The 25,906-nt window shown below is 35.8% G+C and overlaps 2 protein-coding genes and 1 long non-coding RNA gene across 5 annotated transcripts in view; all 3 read left to right on the top strand.

Moving 5' to 3' along the window:
* The first annotated feature begins 468 nt into the window (after window positions 1–468).
* Window positions 469–2,429, top strand: LOC307147248. 2 transcript variants are annotated; one of them, XR_013819250.1, is made up of 3 exons: window positions 469–545; window positions 2,059–2,093; window positions 2,229–2,429. It is a non-coding gene; the product is annotated as an uncharacterized lncRNA (long non-coding RNA). The 2 variants fall into 2 exon arrangements; XR_013819251.1 differs by having other exon boundaries at window positions 2,260–2,429.
* A 37-nt stretch (window positions 2,430–2,466) lies between these two features.
* Window positions 2,467–11,074, top strand: LOC307147247 (serine/threonine-protein kinase H1; the record flags this gene model as incomplete). The annotated part of the gene is made up of 3 exons (XM_079851856.1): window positions 2,467–2,771; window positions 5,048–5,813; window positions 10,620–11,074. Coding segments are annotated over 3 exons (1,389 nt in total), but the record flags the coding sequence as incomplete, so codon positions are not given.
* Window positions 11,075–17,832: 6,758 nt separating this feature from the next.
* Window positions 17,833–25,906, top strand: part of epc1a (enhancer of polycomb homolog 1 a) — a 33,552-nt gene continuing 25,478 nt past the window's right edge. The window contains exon 1 of one of the 2 annotated variants that reach the window (XM_079852119.1): window positions 17,833–18,221. Coding sequence is in view for 1 of the 2 variants with exons in the window: in XM_079852118.1 (XP_079708244.1) it covers window positions 22,599–22,751 (153 nt within the window). In the remaining variant the exon portion in view is untranslated. Of the gene's footprint in view, window positions 18,222–22,349; window positions 22,752–25,906 lie in introns of those variants that run through there. The other variant, XM_079852118.1, reaches the window with a different exon arrangement.

Here is a 25,906-nt window from a genome sequence, read left to right on the forward strand (position 1 = left end):
TAGTTTACAAGTGCACTGCAAAATATACCACAAGTGAACTTATGATAGTTAAATACTTGCAGCACTTTTTTTTTTTTAGTTTACGAAAGTAAACTTTGAGGTAGGCTACTCTCTGTAAACTACTTCTTTAGTAGTTTTATACTGCTTTTAACAGTACTTTAAGTTTGAAGTAAAACTTTAAAAAGTAAACTTTAAAACTTTTAATTTGTACACAACCAGTAGACTACACAGTTTTCTGTCAGTATAAGTCAAGTATTTAAGTGTCATTTTAAGTATAGCTATTTCTGAGAAGTGCATAAAAAGTAGACTGAAAGTGTATTTTCTTATTTCTAGTTTAAGTAATAGCTAGTATAGCTTATTTCTAGTAATATCACACTTGAATAAACTTCTTTTTTGTGAGGGTCAGCTCGAGCATTCAGTCTAAAGATTGTTTGATTGATTGTAAACTAGCAGTTCATATGCCCACATCACGTGGTGAGTTTCATAAAACAGGATCCTGCTCATTTCCTGTTTATCAATAATGAGTTCTCTTGTACGAGACAAAGGTTAGTAATTCAAGTTTCTCTTGCCAGCTCCATCTGAAGGATTATAAATGGGTCTGCTTATTCTCTTTGTCATGTGTGTCGACTGCATTTATCATGCTGCCTGATAAGTGACATCATAGGCAAAACACAACAAGCACTTCGTACGAGTGTAAATCTGCCCATAATTGCTGGGCTCCTCCGTATTGTGACGTTTCCATGGCAATTAAGGTTTCAGATTAGGCAATGGATTAGGCTTGGATTATCTGGGGATTACGATGGATGATCGCAGCAGTCAAAACAAGTTAATTATGCTCTTCATACATTTATTTCAATCAACTTTGATAAACATAGAAAACTCAATATTGCACTCTAGTGGAGGCATTGGAAATTACACTGAGGCTTTATTAGTCAGACTCATGTACTGAAGGTGCATTCATTAAATTAATATTATTTTATAGTGTCAGCACCAAATATCATATGTGTTTTCATTATGTCCAATAAAGATCCAGACGGTTTGACTCAATGTGCCGCACAATCATCAGGCTGAACAGTGGCTTCATTTCATGGAAATATTCTTTTAAATGAGCTCATTCTATTCAGCTTCATTTACAGGACACTTAAATGTGATGGAAAACGTCCTTGTACCTTTTATGATTAAAGCTGAGCTGTTAGCCAGATTATGCAGGTATATTACAGCTCGCCGGAGTCATGAACTCCAGAAATTAAAATTAAGAAAGGGAATGTCCAGTCCTTCACAATTTTAGCCTGAAATTTACAGAACTGTCACGTCTGCTCTGATCAGTCTTTCGGGATTTTACCGGAATTTTTCGGAATTGTTCAGTCTTTGGTCGACTGTCATTTAAATTTTAATGATAATTGGAAAAAATACTGTTAAACTGGGCATGAGCTATAATAGGTGGATATTTGTCTATGATTATAGCTTACTATTGCATTTATATTAATGTCCCCTTCCCATATATTTCCCTTCCTATCTTAATACGCCTACATGAAAGGTCTTGGAGCATTTTCAGTAAATGTTGCCCTTTTTTTTTTAACAGACAATTAAGAGGCATCATTTAATGAAAAAAAAAACAGGCTTCTGAACACGAAGATTCAAGATTCTTTATTGTCACTATACAAAGGTATAGCGAAATTTGAGCAATCCTTACAGTGCCATCACATATAACTTTGTGCAAACTAAACATCTAATTTAAATAAATACAATTTAAGTAGAATTTACTTAAGTAGAATTAAAGAAACGATACGATAATAACCAATACTATACGTCAATAAACAATATGCCACAAAAACCAGTGCAAAGTTTTGTGTGTATTTTTTTTTTTTTTATTGTTTTTGAGTCACATTTGACTTTAGTGTTTGAAAACAGAATATTTTTGTTAAAAAAATGCGACATTAATTATATTTTTTCAGCATATAAGACAATGTGCAATATGAACTATTTTTTATATTTACAATTGTGCCATGACATTTGCCCTTTTAATAATCATGGTTTCCTCTTTTGACATTTTTGAAGGAGTGACAAGATAATGATGCCCACATGATTCAGAGGTACATTTCTTTTAGAGTTTTTATCAATATCTCATGGATTTTGTTTGTCATAGATTCATGCATCCCTATTTAAAAAAGTGAATCATTTTCAAACTTTACTGTGACTTTAAAAAGTATGTATGGTTTCATCCACAGGTGATCAAGCTGCCTTTGTTTTTTGTTACAGGGCAATGATAGCGTTGTTAAAGGCCCCTGAAGTAGCCTGTGGATCAAACACCCGTCACTCAGGTGTGAGTTATTGCACCTGTGCTGAAAATGCACCGGTTCCCTGCCCATGATCCTCCAAACCAGCCGTGTGTGTCCAAAAGGAGGATCTGTGATGCTTTATTCAGTTAGGCAAGTGTCAGTTCTTTAACACCATCTGGATGGATTATTTCCATGCTTCTCAGCCTGTGAGGTCTTTATAATGGGAAGTAGTTCTGGCAAAGTGTTACCCGAGCCCTCCAAAAATGGATGTTTTTCTCTTATCAACTCTGTTGTGAACTTCAAGAAACAAGAGACTGACAGGGAAAAGTGTGACGAAAAACAACAAGCTTGGCTTTGGAGGAGGAGAAGCGGCAGAAGAGCTTCCCGAGAAGGAACAACAGAAGGAGTCAAGGAACTGGTTCATCTGGAGGAGAGGATGAGGAATCCTAATGCAAAGTTTCGTGCAAAGTTTGATCCACGCGTCACAGCGAGGTACTGATGATGTGCGTACTTTGAGTTCAGAATAGCATACTACTGCAAAAAATAGAATGAGCAGTGTGTAGAATGGACACTTTCTGTGTGTATTTGTAATGGTAAATTTTAGTTGAAGTTTAGCAAAAATATTGTTTTATACTGTACACTACGGTTATCTGCGGTTGGTGAGATTTTTTAAATATATTTTTGAAAGAAGTACCTTATGCTCACCAAGGCTGCGTTTATTTATGCAGTAAAAACAGTAATGTTGTGAAATATTATTACAATTAATATATTTTAAAATGTCATTTTTATTCCTGTGATGCGAAGCTGAATTTTGTCACTCGATCCTTCAGAAAGCATATACTTTAGGGCTGTCAAACGATTAATCGCGATTAATCGCATCCAAAATAAAAGTTTGTGTTTACATAATATATATGTGTGTATGGAGTATAATTATTTTCTATATATAAATGCACACACATGCATATATATTTAAGAAAAATGTGTTATTTATATATAAAATATTTATATATAATATAAATTATATATAATATAAATATATATAAACAGTATATACATGCAAATATTTCTTAAATATATACATGCATGTGTGTGTATTTATATATAGAAAATAATTATACACCATACACACACATATATTATGTAAAAACAAACTTTTATTTTGGATGCGATTAATCGCGATTAATCGTTTGACAGCCCTAATATACTTTATTTATTTTTTCACAAACAGAATTTTGCAAGAATCTTTTTTCAACAACAATTCACAACAAAAGTGAACACAATTGTCAAGCTCCAAATAATTTGACATGGTGCTGCATTGCACAATGCACTTTTAATTTTCATTGTGACAAATTAATTAGTAATAATCTCAGCTGCAGTTTGTTAAATCTTTTTCCTTAATCAAGACTCACTTTTTGTTTGGACTGCCAGTAAATAAGACACTATAGATTATAGAATTATCATTTTATCAATAAAAGAACTAGATGCCTCTCAGTGAATTAAACATTGATGTAATGAGATGATGATGTGACAGATATAATGAGGTCATTTGACTGACTGCTGTTGGTCATTGTCATGTAACATTCACTTGCAATTCTTTGATAAATAGTAGCCAGTATTCAGTGTACACAAAGTATGCAGTAGATAGGAAGCTAGTATTCCATTTCTAACATAACCTTTATGAAAAATTCTTGACAATGCCATTAACTTTATTACTTTAGACTGGATGACAGAATTAAGATATCAAACACGACATGTCAATTAAAGATCTTTGCTATAATGAAATTCTTTATCATATGTATTAGTAGTTCACCAGTGCCACTCTCAGCATTTAATATCAGGCTAAAAGTAATAATGAAATGTAATTTATGAAATAATGAGATGTAATTTAATTTGATGCATCCAATTACAGCAGCACAGTAGTCTATCATAGCAGATGCTTCAGTGTTCAAAAGGGTTATTATAGTTAACTAAAACTAAAACCATAAAATATATATATATATTACTTGAAATAAAATAAATGATAACTTCACTTAAATCACTTAATTATAAATCACTATAATCACTAAAACTTATTTTATTTCAGCTAGCTGCCACGGAAACATTTCTCGTTTTAATTTAGTTCAACATGTGCTAAAATAAAACTGAAATAACAATGAATAAATTATTTAGGCACATATTTAAAAAAAAAAAAAATTACAAAAACAAAATTAGACTTAAATATATATATAAAAAGGATCTATTATGCTTTTTTAAATGGTCAACTTTCTTTGGTGTGTAATGTTGCTGTTTGAGCATGAAAGAGTCTGCAAAGTTACAAAGTACAAAGTCACTCCAAAAGGAATTATTCTCTATATCAGTGCGCACTGAACTCCCTGAAACGCCTCCATTGTAGTCTTGAGTTTTCTTCCGGGAATATGAACCTGTCACAATATTCCTCATTTAAATAATTCCTGCCAAAGACATATGCAAAATAAAAGGCGTTAGGCTGTGTTAGCACTGTGTTGAAACTCAGGGGCTGTGGCATTTCTGAAACACATTCGAACCGGTTGACCAATCACTACACACTGCTCCAGCCGACCAATCAGAGCTCATTGCGCTATTCAGAAGGAGGGGCTTAATAGAGACGGGAACTAAACAAAGCGTTACTGACAGACTGACAAAAACATAAAAAACAAAATCAAGACTAAAAGGGCATTATATGGCCTCTTAAATAAAAACTCTAATAGTATCTCAATGAAAAATAACACTAGTGTGTATATCTGTTCTAGGTATGACATCAAGGCTCTGATAGGCTGTGGGAGCTTCAGCCGTGTGGTCCGTGCTGAGCACCGGCGCTCGCGCCAACCCTTCGCCATCAAACTTCTGGAGGTCAAAGGTCGTGAGGGTCACGAGGCCTGTCAGGCAGAGCTCGGCGTCCTGCGACGGGTGAACCACAGCAATGTCATCCGCCTGGCTGAGGTGTTCGAAACGCCACATCGCGTCTATCTGGTTCTGGAGCTGGCCACGGGAGGAGAGCTCTTGGAGCGCACGGTCGCCCGAGGAACCTTCAGAGAACGGGACGCCACCAAAGCCTTGAAGATGGTGGCCAGCGGGCTGTGCTATCTCCACTCTCTGGGCGTCATCCACAGGGACCTCAAACCGGAAAACCTACTGTACTACCACCCGGGACAGGACTCGCGCTTGATCATAACAGACTTTGGGCTCGCTTGTTGGGACAAGACGCCGGCCTCCTTTCAAAGCAAGGGAGATACAAGTGTTTCAACTCACGACACAAACTGCGACTCGTCCTTGAGCACTGTAGACTTTGAGAAGAGCCGTCAGAGTAAAGATTGGGCTGTGAGGACACTCTGCGGTACACCGGAGTACTTGGCCCCTGAGATGCTGGCTCGGAGACCCTGTGGCAGCGCTGTGGACATGTGGGCGCTGGGCGTCATCACTTACATCGTGCTGAGCGGATCACTGCCCTTCGACCAGAGCAGCCGACCGAGGCTCTTCAGGGCCATTCTCAGGGGCAGCTTCAGTTTCCATGGTGATGTGAGTGTCACAATACCTTTCCTCACAAGTAGTACAAATGTGCACATTCAGTGGCCTAAAAAGTATTTGGACACATAAGACTCAGGATGCACCGATAGGATTTTTTTGGCTTATAACTATAGGCCTTTTTACAACATTTAGAGGTTATTTTTGCTAAAAAAAAAAAAGTATGTTTATATATGATAAAAATGTTGGATTATGCAACAGATATTATACATTATACTACATTACTCAGTGCCTTCACGCAGTTAATTAATAAACTACCGGTTTGTTATATCGGCCTTTTTCATGCTATAAGACACACTTAAAATTGTCTGAATCTCATTGCATTAGATTACAAATTATCAAACCAAATGGAGCTTTAAGTAAAGTGTTACCAAATTTTATATCACGATTTAAGAGACTTTTTCAAAAACATAAACCAAGCTTACCGACCCAAATATCATTAGCCTCATAGCATAATTGCCTACGTGCTATTTAAAAAAAATAGGCTAACGATATGTATAAATTCCGTTTTAAAGCCATAATGACATTTAATACGTTTTTAACTGACCAAGTGTATCCAAATACTTTTTGGGGCAACTATGTTGTGGTATATTTATATTTTCTTTGTGTACTTTGTTCATGATCTTCATAATCAAAATTGAGCTTGTGATGGCCTAACTAGAACACCAGCACTTAGACACCTGGAATGAACCAGGGCAATGAAACATTCAGCCGAGTGTAAAGTAAAGGGCAAACAGAGTTTGTGTGTGTGTGTGTGTGTGTGTGTGTGTGTGTGTGTGTGTGTGTGTGTGTGTGTGTGTGTGTGTGTGTGTGTGTGTGTGTGTGTGTGTGTGTGTGTGTGTGTGTGTGTGTGTGTGTGTGTGTGTGTGTGTGTGTGTGTGAAGGTGAAATCTGGTCACCTGTGTAAACAGCCACCAGCTACCTGACTTATGTGTCACCCACCAACAGCACGTCAGCTAGCTTTGTCTCAAGGGTGTGAGTGTGTGTGTGTGAGTGTGAGGTTAGAGGTGGTAATCAGAGAGGAAGGAGAGGGGAGAGGAGCTTCACCACAGGGCTTTTATCACCTTTAAACTGCAAACACACACAGACGCACACATTTCTTTATCACTTTCAACCCCCAGAGCTGTGAAATTATGGGTGCAATAGGACAATACAATAGAAACTCTTTATAATCCTGCTGCTCAGAGACAGTAATCAAGCACATGAAGGAATTATTATTGTTATTTATGTATTATATATATATATATATATATATATATATATATATATATATATATATATATATAGTACTGAGGGACTACTGAGTCACAATATAACAGGTAGTTGTAGAGCAAGACTATAATAAATAGGTTAATATCCACCGTGTCTTGCCTTTTCACAGATACACAGGCTATAAAGCCACAGTATTGCGGTGGATCTTAATCGAGTTTGCATTTAAACTCGGACCATTTGACCCATTTGGTTATTTGCATGGGTATTTATTGTCTTCATACCTGTGTGTGTGTGTGTGTGTGTGTGTGTGTGTGTGTGTGTGTGTGTGTGTGTGTGTGTGTGTGTGTGTGTGTGTGTGCAGCTTCACAATGCATCCATATGAAGTTGTCTTGTGTGCTCAGGCAATCACCTCTTTAATAAACATGTTTTAATTTTGATATGATTTTTTGTAGGACATAAAGTCCATCTTGAGATCGTAAAAAAGAGAAGTAAAAGTGATTAAATAGCTGAAGCTTAAAAAAAAGATCCCCTGAAAAACATTACTAGATTAAATAAAATGTTATATTATTTAATAAACAAAAGTACTGACATACATTGTTTTGGTATTTAAAAGCTAATTTTATTCTTTTTTTAATTCACACTTTAAAAAAGAAATTAAGAAAAAAGGTAACACTTTACAGTGGCCTTGTTACACATTACATGTACAGTAGTTACTTTAATAACTATAAATTATGGATAATTACATGCAACTAACCATAAACCAAACCCTAACCCTATAGTAAGTACATGTAGTTAATTAATATTACTCAGTACTTAAATGTATAATTACGCATAACAAGGACACCTTCAAATAAAGTGTTTAAAATTTATTTTAAAAAATATATGAAAACAGCTGATTTTAAATACTGGCAAAGAATTAAAAACTACAATTGTAAGAACTTGGTATGTGCAGTTTTGTTATTGATTTGCTCACAGTTTCTGATTTATTGTTTCCATGGATTTTTCATTTGCATTCTATTTTTAAACCCTGCGTCTACTTATATTTCCTGTATATTAATGTTAAAGTTGATCAAAAGATCTCACAGTGGCGACACACTGTGTGCTGAACACACCTGATCATTTACTGCAAATGTGTATTTAGCGCATCTCTCTCATTTAATACTACAGATGATACTCACACTTACTAATGACTCTGGAGAACGCTACACAACAAAGTTTAAAAACAGCTTAAAATAAGGACTGAACCTTTTTTTCATTAAAGCCTCATTGCAGAATTCATTTTTTATCTGCGCCTCAAAGTGAATTCAAATGCGGTGCTTTGGTGTGTAATTAGAAACCAGCCGGCCATCCTTTATAGGTTAAAGACATGCAGGCACGCAGCGCACGGACCCATGTTTCTGCATGCGCAGATATATATTTAACCACATGAATACACAATCACTCTGCTGGACACAATGATAGATTGAGCCGCAGAACACCAGAGGTAGTTGTTCGGCTCTCGCTATGTTTTATTGTTGTCTCAGATTTCTCTCTTTTCCTTGATGAAATTGTTGGATTCTGTACTTCATTTGACACAGACCACAGAAAGACTAATGCACCTTAATGTTTTCTTGTAAAACTCATACACACTTTATTTATTTTTTTATGTGTTTCTGTGTGTTTGAATAAAACTTGCTCTTTAAAATCCATTTGTCAGCAACAGACTTGCTATTGTCAATTTCATGGCTGATTAATTGTCATTACTGGATATGTATGTATGTGTGTGTGTGTCTGTGTGGTCCTGGTAATCCCTACATTGTGGTGACAAAATGTCCCCAGAAGTGTAGCAATAGCAGTCATCTTTGACCTTGTGCATTCTCGGAAAAAAAATTGTACAAAATCTGTCACTGTCCGGGACAGTACCGGTTAAAAATACCATTTAGGTAGGCTACTAATATGTACCCTTTTGGTACCAATATGTTCCTTTGAGGTACAAATATGCACTCTTTAGGTACAAAGTTGCACCTTTTGAAAGGGTACCACCCCAGTGACAGCTTTTGTACCTTTTTTTCTGAGTGTGGGGACTTTTCTTTCTTTCTTTTTTTGGTCCCCATGTGGAAAACAGCTTATAAATCAAATTATGTTTTTTGAAAATGTAAAAATGCAGAAAGTCTTCTGTGATGGGTAGGTTTAGGGTTAGGGACTGGAATATATTATTCAGTATAACAATCATTATGAGTATGGAAATGGCTTCTCAGATACCAGAGATGGTTATTAACTCCTTCAAATTAGCGGTGAGTCACAGATTCAAAACCGGTGACATTTATTGACTAATGTCTTCACATTCAGACTGCGACGAGGCGAAAATGGCAAGTTGTATATCTAATGCAGCTTAAGAGGCAGAAGCGTTGGTAGCACAGGTCAGACGCCGGCGGTCCGGTCTCCATTCAGGCAGAATCTGTGTGTGTGTGTATGTGTGTGTGTGTGTGTGTGTGTGTGTGTGTGTGTGTGTGTGTGTGTGTGTGTGTGTGTGTGTATGTGTGTGTGTGTGTGTGTGTACTCAGTGACATTTACAGCCGTAGATGTGCTGTGTTGGTTCTCAGATCTGTGGTGATTTGATGCTGTTCTGAACACAGACTGAATGCAAAACCAGCAATGAATGGAAAGTAGTGTTGGTTTTCATGCAGGAAAAGTGAGGGCTGGAGGGTTTTCTGGACTGAGCTACAAAGTTGAGTTACTGATTCAGAGATCAGTATAAGGATTCTGATAAATATATTTCATTACTTGGAGTCTTTTCGAGGCCATTGAATCACGCTCGGATCTGTAAAACATTCTCTCCAGACAATTGGTGTTAATCGAAAAATGTCCTTTTTTATTTGAAGGGGTTATTTCGAGCAATAAAATATTCCTCGAGACAAAAGATTATGAAAACATACTGTTACTTTCACAACTCAAAACTTTCCTGGCTAGGTTTGCTTGTTTATGTAATATACTGTATATCCACTATTCATATATATAGCGGATATAAAAATTCTGCACAAATGAAGCAAAGATCATATTATTAGTTATGTATATTAGGTTATTTCAATGGCATTACATATAGGTTGTAATTTTTATTAGATATTATTTGTCTTTGTTTCATTTTTTACATCAGAAGAACCAGCACTGTAAAAAAAAAAAATTTGTTCACTCAACTTACATTTTTTTGTTATCTTTTTGCTTTGACTCAGTTAAGTTTTATTTACTTAATCTACTAAGTATTTTCAACTTAAAAAGTTTAGTTGATATAGTTAAAATAGTTGACCCAACAACTGATTTCAAGTAACCTGGACTTGTAAAGTTTAGTTGAAATACGATAACTTACATTTTCAAGTTATCCTACTAAAATTTATGTTCATTGAACTCAATTTGGATTTATATGCACTGTATTTGTTTTAAATAAACATTTTTTTTTGCTTAAGCTTTTACTGTATGGCACATTTCAATGTATTATTATTATTATTTTAACATGCAACTTCATTTTATTGATGAGCACATTAACATATGACCTTCACAAATCACAGCAACTATTTATTATACCGACAAACTCTCAATCTCTCTCTCTTTCAGCCATGGAAATCAGTCTCTACATTGGCCAAAAGCTTCATCGGTCACCTCCTGACCCTTGAGCCTGAGCACCGCTTGACCGCTGAGGAAGCTCTCAAGCACCCGTGGCTGGTCAGCATGGCGGCCTGTTCCTCTAACAAGAACCTACACCGCTCCATTTCCCGAAACCTCCAGCGGCGGGCGTCACAGGCCTCCTCTCGCTGCCCCAGCTCGGGCTCTACTCCTGGGTCACGGACATCGATGAGGTCCGGGTCACGGCCAGGTTCTGGGCCACAATTACAGCGACAGGTCACTGTGCCTGAAGATCGCTGCTTAGGATAGGGTCAAGTTTTAGACCCAGTGGACAAGATTTCTATGTGAGAGGCCTAAAGTGCTGTCACTCATTTCACATGTGAAAGAGAAAAAAAAACAGCCTGTTTAATTCTGAAAATCGTCAATGACTAACATTATAATTAGACCTCCAGGAACAAAATTGAAGGATTAAAAATGTACATGATCTCTGAAAACTTGTAGATTAATTTGAATGCAGACCTTTATCATCATGTACGCACCCATACTAATATATTTATGATGCATTTGTGCTGATAGTCTCTTCAGCATTTCTGTGATCTCCTACTCATGATGAACAGCGAAGGAGTTTAAAGTCTCCTCTATAAAAAGAAAAGCACAGATCAGCACCTCTGCTCGCTTCTCCCACATTCATTCCTTCATTAATCAGATGAGGATGAGCTGATTATATAAACTCTATTTTAAAATATACATTTTTCACCCCTGAAGAATCGCGCACCGGACTGAAATGCAACTGGAAAGGGAGTGTAACCTCAAATGGTCTGATATGCAGATTTTCTGTCCTGCTTTTCTTCATATTACTGTTTTTACCCGGCAAAAAGTCCCTGCAGATTGATTGTGTGAAGAAATTAAGACTTTTATTCAGCAATGGATGCATTAAATTGATCAGCTGAAGACTGGAGTGATGATGCTGAAAATTCAGCTTTGCATCAAAGTACATTTTAAATAATACAGTTATTTAAATCAGGGTTCACCAATCTCGGTCCTGGAGGGCCGCTGTCCTGCAGAGTTTAGCTCCAACCCCAATTAAACACACCTGAACCAGCTAATCAAGGTCTCATTAGGCATACTAGAAACTTTCAAACAGGTGTGTTGGAGCTGGTTGGAGCTAAACTCTGCAGGACAGCGGCCCTCCAGGACCGAGATTGGTGAACCCTGATTTAAATTGTAATAATATTTCACATTAGGGGAGAGTGGGGTGAGTTGTGCCAGTTTTTACTCAAAGTGACTTTAAAGTGAGGCCATGACAGTAATGCCTTCAACTTAAGGATGTACATGTATTTCAGGATGTTGTGCATCCCTGAGAATAATAACTTTGGATCTGAAATAAATAGTTTCAGAAATATAGCTTTTGGGAAAAAAGTGGTCTCATGGCACAACTTGCCCCTGGTGCGGGGTAAGTTGTGCCTTTTGGGGAAATATGTTGGGGTAAATTGTGCCAGTGCTTTCTGAAGTAAAACAGAACATTTTACTGTTATGAACCGTATGCTATATGAAAGCAAGACAAATTCAATACAAAATTACTAATTTAAGGTTTATTTAGATATTGTCACCCTGGAATACCATAGCATGCGTTTTTCCCACTATGGTCAATTGCATAGGGATTTTGTATTGAATACAACTCTGGATCACAGTGTCACAGAGACAAGGGGGCGGGCTCATTTTACTCAGACGACCAATCAGTCTCTCAGGATCATTGTGAAGCTATCAAGCTACGCCCTAGCAACCATTTAGAGCACCATAGCAACACAATATATGATATTTGTGATTCATTTCAGGCAAAAAAGGCTTTGGCAATAGATGCCTGTTGACAGAACGCTGTCTGTCAATTATGTAACATAAGAATAAAGTTATTAGGCTAATTTCTAAACATCCTATTGTGACTTAGGCCACTTAAAAACTGAATAAAACTTCTCTTTATTAACATAGTGCAAACTCAAAACTGAAATCAGTGTTAGCTAAATTAAACAAATAGCAGGTAGGCCTAAGTCAAACACTGATGAGGCATGCCCATCTCCTCACTTCTCAAGATTATCCCCTGTGAGTATGTAGGTCTCTAGGTGGTCTGGATCTGGCACAACTTACCCCATGCCCTTTGGCACAAATCACCCCAGACCCACAAGTTTAAATAATTAGCATGATCCAGCAGTTAAGAGCTAACATCATGTTAACTGTATAGACTCATTGTGTAGCCTACTAAAGCACTAAAACATGTGTGAAATGTTTTCAAACTTGTCTATAATTGTCCAGACACTACAATCAAAAAACCTTAATCATAGAAAATTTACTTTGAAAGGGAAAAAACAGTTTTTTGCACTAAAATGTGCTTAACTCTCATGCCATGTATCTCTCTTCTTTGGAGGATGAGTAAAATTGATTGCTTTTCAAAATTATGTGGTCACATGACCAAATTATTCTATGGTTTTCCAGAACAAGGGGTGGAACTACTTCCCCCCCTGGCACAAATCACCCCACTCTCCCCTATTGCTATTTTTTCTGTATTTTTTGAGCAAATAAACGCAGCCTTGGGGAGCATAGAGACTTCTTTCAAAAACATTATAAAATTATTACCGACCCGGCTTTTGAACAGTGCTGATTGAAAAAAGGGCACAGAACATTTTTATTTAGAAAAGGATATTTTATCATCTAATGCAGTCGCATTCAGATATTATATATTTTTATCTTGAGTGTCCAAACCTATTGTCACTGTGAAGAACAAAAAGGAAATAATCTTGATAATGATGCAGAATCAGCCTGTTCAAACTGACATCAATCTAAGAAGGTTATGTTTGCACTTTATGTTCAAGGACTTTTGCTCTATTATAAAGGTTCCATGTTTTAAGTGGTGTTTCATTCTGAAAGCACCAATCATTGGAAATAATGTTGGTCAATGTTAAAAAGGTCCATTCAGCAGAGAACTTTACAAAAACTCTCTTCTGACATGAATAAATGTTTAAAAGTTGGCTAAAGTTATGCTAAAATGCTAAAAATATAAGACAAGCATATAGTCTGCAGACATTTTGACTTGATCTTTGACACAAAGGGAGTTTTTCACTGATGCGATTAACTCGTGCAATATTATACTTCCTTTTTTAGAGTTATGAAGTAGCTTTATGGTGAAATATTGTAATGCCCTTGTAGAGAAAAAGAAAAATAGGCAGTGAGTGCCCTCTGTTGGACAAATATTCAATTGCATGGATTTATATTTTATTTTTTACATTACATAAGTAGGAAAATTATGTCTCTTTATTCGAATACATGCGTCATTTTGCAATAATTCTGATATGTGATAAAATGCTGTTAGGACCAACATTTTCTTATGCTTATTACATTACTGAGAAACAAACAGATTTCCATTTCCTCACCATTAGATGTAATCGTCATTACATTTGTTTTCTTCTACCCATTTGTTTTTAATTAATTTTGCATCTGTTTTCTTTTGCTCTGGTGGGAAATATTTAAACATCTTCAATATACGGCTTCATATGAAGCTGTTTTGTGCATTGGGCCGTTCTGCTCTCAGCTCAATATCTGTTAATGACGTGTGTGATGACTACTAAAACAATCCTGACCATTAAACAGAATTAGCAATAAAATAACCATGAAGACCGTGGCTGCTTCTGAATGTAGGAATTCAGTCTGTCAATTAAACCATGAGGAAAAATGAAAAGAACTGCTTGATGGTTTTCTGCCATTTTTACTTGGCTCCATCATCATTCTAACTAAAACCCAGTGTTAGGTGTAATTCATTATGTAAGGGATAATGTATAGAGAGGCGGTCGTTATAGCCAATAACAACCCCGACAGGCTGAACCCGCGGAGGGGTCTTGAATCAGCCTGAAGGGGTTGTTATTCGCTATAACGACCGCCTCTCTATACATTATCCCGCTTATTACATGGCTACCTACAAAATAAATAAATAATTTGACACGAATTATTGATTTAAAAAGGAGTTTATTGATTTAAAAACGAATGTATTGCTTCCGCCAAAGAAAATAGTCCGTTCCGCGTCCATAGCAACGCGCTGTTTTTCATGGCAACGGTCTGTTATACTTCACAGCGGTCTGTTATCAAGAAATAACAGACCGCATTCTACATTAGAATTCAACCAAGCCATTATAATAAAAGTAATTAATTACTGTATTTTAATTACTTTTTTTATTAAAAGTAAGGGATAACCCTTAATTTTACTGAAATTAATACCAGTTACTTCTGATGTAATTGCATTAAATGCTTTATTGACTATAGAACAATTCTATATTAAACAATTAGATTTAATCCAAATTTAACGTCTAATGACAAAATGAATGTTTTAATGTAACCTCCCTTTAAATACATTTGTCAGTTCAAGAATAATGTGATTGTTATATTTTTAAATAACATCATTTTTAATTATGTAACTTTATATTGTTTATTTGAAAGAATTAAAATAGATGTTCATGTTTATCCTTGCATTGTTCAACCGCTCGAGGTTGATGAGATTTTTTAATTAGTACAGTAATTACACTGTTGAAGATGTCATTAGCTAGTAATTAATTCGGTTTTTTAGAAGTACAAAGCTAAAGAAAGCATTTTCATTATTTGATTTTCACTTTAGCTAGTTTCCAAGACAATATTTCTTATTTTCATTTAGTTTAACTTGATGTAATAACATACAACTAAATCTGAAATCAAAATTAATAAAAACTATAGTTTTTTTTTTTTAATAGCCTATCAATAATGATAATAACAAAAATGTCAAAAATACACATCAGAATAGAATTAATACAAATGAAACTACAATACAATATAAAAACCTTCAAAATATTAATTAAAACTATAATAGTATCTCAATGACACTAAAACAACACTGGCTCCTAAGACCGATAGAATTTGGAGTATCTCATTTGAGTATTTTTCACCATTTTTTTAATGTAAGTATTTATTTATTTTCTGTTAGAACTCAATGTTGGGTCAGATGGGTCATTACCAGTTGAGAACCGCTGGCTTATAACAGATTAAAGGTCAAAGGTCGATGAATGAACTGAATTGCTTATGTTGCTGAATTAGATAACAACATCTGCTAAACGAATAACTGTAAAGGTCAAGCAAAATGTAAAAATGTAAAACTCCACCATATGGCGGCTCCCACACAATAAACTACTTTAATGGGTTTTTTTTTTTTTTTTTTTTTTTGTCATTTCTGGACAGTTCTTGTGTCCGTTCACTTCATTGTATGGAAGAACAGTGAGTAAATAATGACAGAATGTTTATTTCTGGCCAACTGTATCCTTAAACTGTAATAAACTGTGAATTAAAATGAACATGACATTGATGCAACCCACCAAATCCAATTATTTGTAATGTGTGGACGTCTGCAGGATGAATCTCATGAGGAAGTGGAGACAATGCGCATGTCTATTATTGACCACTAGAGGGCGTGAGGAGATCAAGGTCTTACAATCACGTGACTGACCGCTGTTATTCTGCATCACAACAAGGAGAGTGACCTACTGGGGTTCATGTTTAAATAAGGCAAGCCAGAACAGATTCAGTGAAAATTAATGCTAAACTAAGGGTTATTAGGTTATTTATGCATAAAAGCTTTTGATAGCTCATGGATACAGTCAAAGAATCTTGGTAAGTATACTTTGCATATGAACCTGTAGCCTATTGTGGATTTCAGTAGGCTATGAGTAGGCTACAGGAAAGAAGAAGAGAATTTAAAAAAGAAGAAGAAAAACAAGGAAGAGAGACTGTTGGACAAAGATGGACTCAGAGAAGACGGCTTGTTTGGGAGGGAGAAAAAGCCTTTTCCCCCAGCGAATGTGTTATATAACACAGAAACAACCTCTGTATAAATGAGAGTCAGACAAACATGGGCTCTGGAGCAACACTGCTGTAGCCTACTGTCAACTTCACATATAATGTTGGTTGGTAAAAGCAGTTGGATTTAACTATGCAGCCAGTTACATGTTTTTATGATAATTAAAAAATGCAAATCACTTAAAATGAAATATTCAAAGCACATGAATCAGCGTTTCACACCCATCACATATGTAATGCCACATTCTTCAAAATGTTTCAGAGGATTACAAAAGATTACAAAGAAAAACTTTTTGTGTGGAATAACATGCACAATTAATCGTTCCCCAATAAGATCAGGGACAGAAAATATAAAAAAAATAAAAATAAAAAAAAGTATGATTTTGAATTATTTTAAACAAAGAAAATAAGTATTTATGATTCTTCACTATTTTTAATACAAAAGGGAAGGCAGTCTTATCTAACAGGAAACCCTTTAAATCAACACTGACCCATTCATAAAAATTAAAAATAAAAGATTTTCAGTGTGAGTTTTGGAACCCATGTCAGTATTACTCACATTTAACTCTAGCGTCAGACAATTACAAATGTGTGGAATTGAAGTGAAGAGTGGTAAATTACAGATCATTTCCTGTCAGTCAGCGGTGCTTTGTGGGTGTAAAAAGTTATAAAAGGCCTTCACTACATGTTGAGACAAGTATGTGAAGGGCTCGTATTATTAAACTCTGAGTCACACCGTATCAAGAGTTTCCTTCCTAGAAAATATTACATACTTTTCATTCAGCGTTTGATTCATTCATTCAGTTTTATTCAGCTCTGCACATGAGACTATACTGTATATATATATATATATATATATATATATATATATATATATATATATATATATATGTATATATATATATATATATAGCCTATGTTTATGTATACACATATTCACACACTTTTATTTTAGATGAGATTAATCACGATTAATCGATTCGATACATATACATATACATATACATAGTGTGTGTGTGTGTGTATATATATATATATATATAATACAGTGTCTCTTTCCAACCAATGAAGATGCAAAAATGATTATTCACTAATTAAAAAAAATATAAAATTAGAATAAGAATAAATAAGTGTTATAACAAAAACAATCCAAATAAAACACTTAATAAAAGTGATAAATACTTATCCAATGTCCACCTAAATGCCTGTGTGTGTTTTAAGTTTCCCTGTATGAAGCGAGCACTCTTCCTGCCTCTCTCAGAGCTCGACCAACCCCGCTGCTCTCCACAGGTGATCGCTGTCTCTCCCCAACCAATGAAGACGCGAAACTTATTAACCCTTTAGTGGAACAACCAGATCTTTCCAGGACTGTGGACTCAGGACTGAGCTGGACTTCATCGTAAAACAAACGTTTGGTCGGTACTTTTGCCAGCAGTCTCGTGTTGAGTTTAATTTAAAGTGAACGCGCAGTGGATCTGTGCGCGCTGCGGCCGTCGGTGATCTTAGCGCGCGGATTATTATATCATCATCGGGTTTATGAAGACGGATTTTCTGCCGCAACAATGATCCAGATCTCATTCCAAAAAAAAAGATGATTGTAGAGTTAGACATGCGTTTGCTGTATGTCCTCTTTTCTCCCCACAACTCCCCAATCCCCCTCGTATGGCTTTGGAAATCTGGTCTTGACATGTTTAAGATGAATTATCACCATCCACCCTAGTGGAAAAACTGGTGAGTTACTCTTTTCAGTGTTATTATAGACAACTTTTTTTATGAATAGATTGAAGGATTAGGAGATTTTAGCTCCACGTCAGATTATGTTGTTCCTGGTTTGGTCAAGAGCTCTTTAGATGTTAATAAACTGGAATCTAGTGGCCTGTTATTGTGTATTTTCTGCCCGATAAAATATTCAATCAGTATAATAAACCAAACGCACCACCTTCTGTTTGACCTCATTACAATGATTGCATTGCTGTTAAAGATGGACCTCTTTAAATAAGGGTTGTTCTTGTGTTGGTGCCAGATTTTTCTTTTTCTTTTTTCTGTTGGGATCTCTGGAGTTGAACACAAATGGAAATTGTACTTTTTTCATTGTTAATATGTGTAAAATCTAAAGTCACAATGTGTTTTATACATAATTCCCACTAAAAACATCTTAAACCAGCCTAAAACTGTTGGTCTTCCTGCCTGATGTGTTTTAAAGGGGTTTTAGCAGACCAGCTGGCCATCCAGCTAAACCAGCTGAGAACCAGTTTGGCCAGGCTGAGAGACCAGTTGAAACTAGTAAACCATTTTAAGATGTTTTCATTTTCAGCTGGAATATATGTGCTTATGTGTGTTTCTTCAGCGTTCATTGAGGATTTGTTTGAATTAAATTCCTCAGAAGATTTGCACAAAAAGTGTTGTAGAGTTGCACTCTTTAGTTTGGCATTGTTTGGAGATATTTGTATGATTATTCACAATATATCACTGTTTATTAGACTACGCTGAAATATATTGTCTGGATTGTAGGCTAGTTGAGGCCTCGACTACCAAACTGACGAAGCATCTTGTATTAGAAACTTCATTATAAATAATATCATATATTTATATAAGGCACAGCTTCTTTATTGCTCTATGTGCTGTTATTTGCATTTTTGCTTTTTATATATATATATATATATATATAAAAATAGACATGCAAAGCTATTTAAATGACCTTAGAATGCATTTTAACAAAAAATGTAAAGGAAGCGATATTTGAAGCATACAAATGCATCATTTATTTAAATCCATCTCAAACAGTGTCAATAAACAGCAGATTGCAATTATGGCATCGTACTCCTTAATGTGACAACATGCCCCACTAAAAGGGCCATATGTATTAAAAATGTATGTTACAATGTAACCTGATATTCTGGTTATACCATCATTTGGGTTGTACCCTAAATGATCTCTAAATCTGTCTATTTCATGAGTCTCTCGTACTTGTGATTTAAAAACTACCGAAGTTTTACAGCCCAGACTCTTAAACTTGGTTGGCCTTTGAGGGTGATTTTTATGGTAGGTTTTATGGTCTTATTATAGTTTAAATGACAGGGTGGGATTGCTTGAAGCAGCATACGCATATTGTTTTTGGTTTCTTTGCTTGTTATCTTTCTCAAACCCAGTGAAAAGGACAGTTTGGCCTTTCAGGCGACCTGCTTTATAAACTGCGTCTCAGTTTCATGTCCTCTTCCTGCTCAGAAGCAGTTTATAATGTCAGATCAACAAGCAAATGTTGTGTGGGGTGTGCAAATATGATCTCTATGTGTTACATTTATTCTTATTATTTACTAGGCACAATATTGCCCCAGTTGATCTGTTTTTTGTTTTGTTTTGTTTTTTAATCCGCTGACAGATGAGCAATTGTGTTATTTAATATTCAACTTTCAGCATGCCCACTTCCACCCTATTTTCACTTCTCTTTTTCACTCTTTCTGATATCTTTACCATCTGTTAGGCTAGTTTCTGGTCTCTTCATTAAAAATAATGGTCAGTGATTAAAATTAACATCAGGATGAGATCGTTTTGCTGTTTAGGCTATTACTTATTTAATTAGTGCGCAAAAAAAAAACGATAGTGTGAAATTTATAGTCAGAATGTCATTCATTGTATAAAGATTCATTCAGACTTTTGGGTGACACTTTATTTTAAGGTGTTACATGGTAAATTATGCGTAATTACAACTAATCATAACCCTACATAGTTAATTAATATTAGCCTACTCCGTACGATGTAACTACGTCACCTTAAAATAAAGTGGAACCAACTTTTGTAGTTGTCACGTACTCTAAGTTTGCAGTCTTATGAAACTGTTGTTCTGTGAAGTGTGTTATCAATGGCATTACACCACCATGTGGCAGTTTTCTGAAAGCCATTCGAGTTTATACACTGAAGATGACGTGGCTTTAGTCTCCATTAAAAGCTATAAATTGTGTTTTGTTTCCATTTGAGCCATTATTGCTGCATTTTGTTCTTATGTTTGTGGAAATTACTTTTTTTCTTGCAAAACATAATCCATTGTTCAGCCTGTATAGTACAATTCCTTTGCTTGACTCCATATTTTGTGTAATTTAATGTGGTGACTGCTTGGCATGTTTTTTTGGGGGGAGGACAACTTAATAGGCTTTGAATTATCTTTAAGCCTTTTTCGTACCGTGTTTGTTAGTTTCCAGTATGCATTTATAAATAGTGAAGTCAACTTAATTTCTTTGGTTTAACTTCATTTGACCAAAAGAGGGCGCCGTCTCCTAACACAAGATAAAACCGATTGTAACAATTGACAAAATGCACGTTTGGAACATAAATAAGCATACAGTTATTGTAAAGTTTCAAGCTAAAAGAAAACAAGTTTATGTTGAATTGTAAAGTGACAATGCATGCAACGATGGGTGTATTTTATTGCCTATCAGTTTATTTACCAAATGCACATTAATATGGCATGGAGCAGTAGGCCTACTGCTAGCTAAACATAGAAAAATTAAGAGTTGAAGTTATACTTAGGCTATGCCCCAGAGTTCATATTCATGAGTGCACGTGTTTATATTGACGCTAAAACTAAACATGTAACCAATACCAGTGTTCAAACAGCACATATGTAGGGGAGCGCGGGGCACAACCTAACGCGGGGTTAGTTGTAACACGCTTGTTTTAAATACTTCCGCACATGCTTGGATGACGAAACTTTGTTTATTTACTAGTTGCCATATCAACACTATATAGAAAAAAAAAAATCCGCCAAAATTATTTTATTTTTGGAAGATATCCATAGACATTTATTAAACCATAGCAAAAGTAAATTTCTTACTTAAGTTAATTTTTCATCTCTATTTTTTGTGTTTATTTAAAATAAGACAAATCTGATATTAGTTTAATCTCCAAGATGTTATTTAACAGTTGAGATAGTTATTTAATGTTTCACTAACTAGCAGAAGACACTAGCAGGGTTTAAACCCCAGTTGTGCAGGCGGGGGCATGTTGTAACACTGCGTTACAATGTGCCCCTATTAGAAATATGCTATTATATTCTATACTTTTATTAATTTTATTGAGAAAACGTGAGAAAAAGGTGAATAAAGACTGAGTGTCAATGTTCAGAAATTACTAATTATTTATTTGTTTTGAACTATGTTGTATAGCTGTGTTTTCATGTGTTCATAGTCAAAACTCAAAAATCAGTTTATATTTAATTATTAAAAATTGCCATTATTTTATATGAAAAAGTTTTTAAATTGTATTTTATTTAGAAAATATTTTAGTTTGTTTTGTATATTTTTTTTATTAGATCAGATAACATTTTAAGCTGTCATATGTTATGTTACAATGTGCCCCACACATGTTACAATGTACCCCACCTATGGGGCATGTTGTCACATTTCACTTCCATTCTTTCGGGGTATATCAAGAAAAAAGTATATACTGTATTAATAAAACAAAAACACATAATTGTAGTAGACATGTGGGAAATTAATGTGGGGAAAAAATAAATACTCTGAACCATAAGTAGATTTACACAAACTGAGAAAGTCAAAAAGCGTTAGGTTGTGCCCCGCTCTCCCCTATTATAAGATATGTTATGATATCTTTTTGTGCGTTAATTGAGTTACTGTGTCGATTTAATTGGCCTGTATTTAACAGCTACGATAATTAATTCAGTTGAAGCATGTGACATAAATGTATGACATTGTGTAGGCCATTGTTTGGATGGTTAATAAAGCCCCTTAATAATGAAATAATATCTGATACTGGTCTAGCCTATCCGTATAATATGTGTGCGCGTGCACATGTTTCGTGGCCGCGCTCGCGTGCACGAGCCGTGCGGGAATGGCTGAGGTGCGCGTTCACGGGAGTTTGTGAGGGAGGAGGGAAGAACGCAATCGGCTGAGGAGTTTTTAATGTCCGCCATGTTGTGAATGGCGCACTGAGGCAGCGAGAGAAAACACACACACCCGCCTCTGCTTTTCCTCGCTGGATCTCTTCTATTCCATTATTTTTTTCTCATTTTCCAACTCCATCCACCCTCCTCCATGAGATCTGTGGCGGTTTTATGGGTGATTGTGAGGGGATCGGATAGATTTATAGAGTAAAATGAGTAAACTGTCGTTCAGGGCGCGGGCGCTGGACGCTCTCAAACCGCTGCCCATCTACCGCTGCGAGGATCTGCCCGACCTGCACGAGTACGCGTCCATCAACCGCGCCGTGCCGCAGATGCCCACAGGCATGGAGAAGGACGAGGAATCGGTACGATTTTAACCATGCAACTTCCGATTTTCTGCGATACAAACTTGTTTTTTTTCTGTCAGTCTGCGCAGGTTTGGATGCAACAAAATGGCCGACTGTTTGCGAAGCGTTTTACACGGTGTTTTGGACCCGTTTTGCAGTTTGCACCGAATTTAAAGTGTGGTATATACAGTTGGATTTATTTGATGGCTATTAGCGGTGTGAAAGTAGGGTTGTGTCAATCCGTTCGGACCCGAATCGTGCAGCAAAACACAAAAGGAGTCATGTGACCGTGGAGGTACCGACATTTTGTTGGATTTTTTTCCTGTAGTGGCGACAAACGGCAGCCAGAGGGCGGGCATTCCCGCTGTCATGGGAAATCTGGAAAAATCAGCGAATTTGAAAGCGATAATTTGGTAAAAAATGTAAATTCTGTAATTTACTCGCCTTCATGTTGTTGTTCCAATTCTTTGTGACTTAATTGCTTCTTTGGGAAGCCCAGACGGGAGAATATTAGGTCTTGACAGCCTCAGTCCCCATTCACTTCCATGCTTTTTTCCCCATACAGTGAACGTGAATGGTGACTTGAGGTTGTCATGTTGCCTAACGTCTCCCTCTTGAGTTCTTCTAAAAGTTATATGGTTTGAACAACACGAGGCTTGAGGCTGCGTAAATCAATCAAAATAAGAAAAATATAAAGATTTTTTTATTTAAGTAGCTATCTATTTAATAATTGTCTCGTTTTTTCCACACTTGGAAAAGTCATGGGTATTTCTATGTAGAAAACTATCTAGTGATGCTTGTGAAAATATTTTTCGCCTATAGATTGCTCTTTGTGAATGCAATTTCTATACAGAAAATCCTTGAATGCATATAATCATGAATGAATGAAAAATGTATTTCGTCTTAAGATGTGGGAACCTTGGAGAGTGAGGCTGAGCCGAAGGCCCCTGAATGAGATTCTTTGCATTCATCTTATTAGGCCCCGGGGCCGCTACCGTCACTGACTGGATTTACATGCATCTTGATCAGAATTTGGTCTCTCACACACATTAATGTCAGTGCCTAACCAAGATAAGCCAAAATTCTTGTTACTTCATCTAAAAAAAAGACCCCTGGCACATGCAAATATTGATCTGAATACGAGGTCATGTGGAATACCTTTTTCTCAAAAAAGAAACACCATGGCCTAGGCCTACATTTTCAATCTATTGCATTCTTTTGTGTATTGTAAAGGATGTTAATGAAAATTAGTGAGATCTTTAAATTCCTGAGTGAGCTTCTTTAGTATTTCCAGAAGAGAATATTCTTGGTTTTTCTGATTTGCACTGGTTGGATCTGTGCATCTTTTATTAGAATAAACATCAGAAAATGATTTGCATGTAAACGTGGTCTATGACAGCAGCATGTCAAGTGTCTCTTGTACTTGCTTGATGTGGAGGTTCATAAAGAGTGGCTGTTTGGTAGGAGAAGCTTGTCTTTTTAAATTGGTTTGAAGAATTCAATTAATGCAAGATTTTTTTAATAGAAATACAAAATAAGCCTGATATGAGGCCCTTGTGAAATGTGAAGCATGCATTCGGGTATCAAGAGCCTTTTCACACTTGTGCTCTTTCGTTGGAATGGAGAGGCCTGGTTTTTAAGTGTGCTTGTTTTTTAAAGGGTTAAATCCTAGTTCATCCAAAAATTGAAAAAATTGTCATCAATTACTCTCCTTCATGTCGTTTCAAAGACTTTCGTTCATCTTTGAAACACAAATGAAGATATTTTTAAGGAAATCTGAGAGATTTCTATCTCTCCATTGACAGCCACACAACGACCACTTTGTCACTTTAAAAAGTTCATGAGATCATAAAACTAATCCACTTGAATTGAGCGGTTTAGTCCAAATTTTCAGAAGAGACTGGATCGCTTTATATGATAAACAGATTGAAATTAGGCTTTTATTAACATAAGTTGTGATCAGCGAACATAAACAGAAATCTGTTCATCATATAAAGTGATTGAGTCTCTTCAGAAAATTTGGACTAAACCGCTCAATTCATTCAACTCTTTATTATGAACCTTTTGAAGTGTCAGTGGTAGTTGCGGAGAGCTGTCAATAGAAGGACAGACAGCGTTGTTGAGTAAATAAACAGCTGAAACGCATGTTTTTAGTGGAAAATTGTGTACTGTACTGTAAACATTGGTTGACACTTTTAGTTAGGGCTGTCATGATACTTGATTAAATGTTGTTCAGTAAAATCATATGATTGCTTGCTTTTGATACTTTATTTGAACCAATTATTATTGCCTCCTTGTTATTATATATGTACTTTAAGCCGTTTTAAAGGCTATTATTTGCTTGAGTCTATTTTTACTACCACAAAAAAAATACTTATTTTGTTTAATCACGAAAATAATCATTAATGAGTGACAGCCCTAGTTTGAAGTGTGTATTTTCTCTACGAGTCAACTTATAGCCTAGCCTAATACTGGTGGTTTGGGTGACCTCTGGCTCTGATTTTCAACAAGCCCTGGTGATTCTTGGAATAACAATTGAAAACCAGTTTAGTTTTGTTTCGTTGTACCATTTGTTGTATGTTGGTGGATGCGTGCAGGCTCTCTTATTACTACGGGGGATATTTGATGTCAGTTTTAAGCCGTTTCAAATCTTGTGACGACAATTTCTCTGACAGCAATTGACTGTAGGACGCGTCTAATTGGTTAAAGCTCTGATATACGGATTGTTTGGAATGTGAGTGGGTTTCTCCCAGCGGTTAAATGTTTTGTTATTCATAAAGGCTGGATTAATCTAATTTACTGTCTGTTTAGTGCTCTAGCTGTTATGTCAGGGGTCACAAGTTTTTACAACTCCCCGAAGATGTTTTTCAAGCACTGACACAAACTTTGTCAGAATATAGCCATATGTTTTGTTCAGTTTTATGGTCTTTTATTTTTGTATCGGTCACATTTTATTTGTTTGTCATTTTAATGCCCAAACCACCATTTTAGTGGATTTACTGTGAATACTGGGAGGTGATATTAAGTGCAAGAACTTCCTTTCTGAACAGCGTGGGAACTCTCTGAGACCATAAATAACTCTATAATTGTGCTTTCATTAGCGTGTGCTGACTGTGTGCTCTGATAGGCTGCTTTTTCAAAGGTTACCAAGTAGCTAATTTGCAATTGTTGAG

Source organism: Squalius cephalus (assembly GCF_949319135.1).
Source record: "Squalius cephalus genome assembly, chromosome: 19".
NCBI lineage: Eukaryota > Metazoa > Chordata > Actinopteri > Cypriniformes > Leuciscidae > Squalius > Squalius cephalus.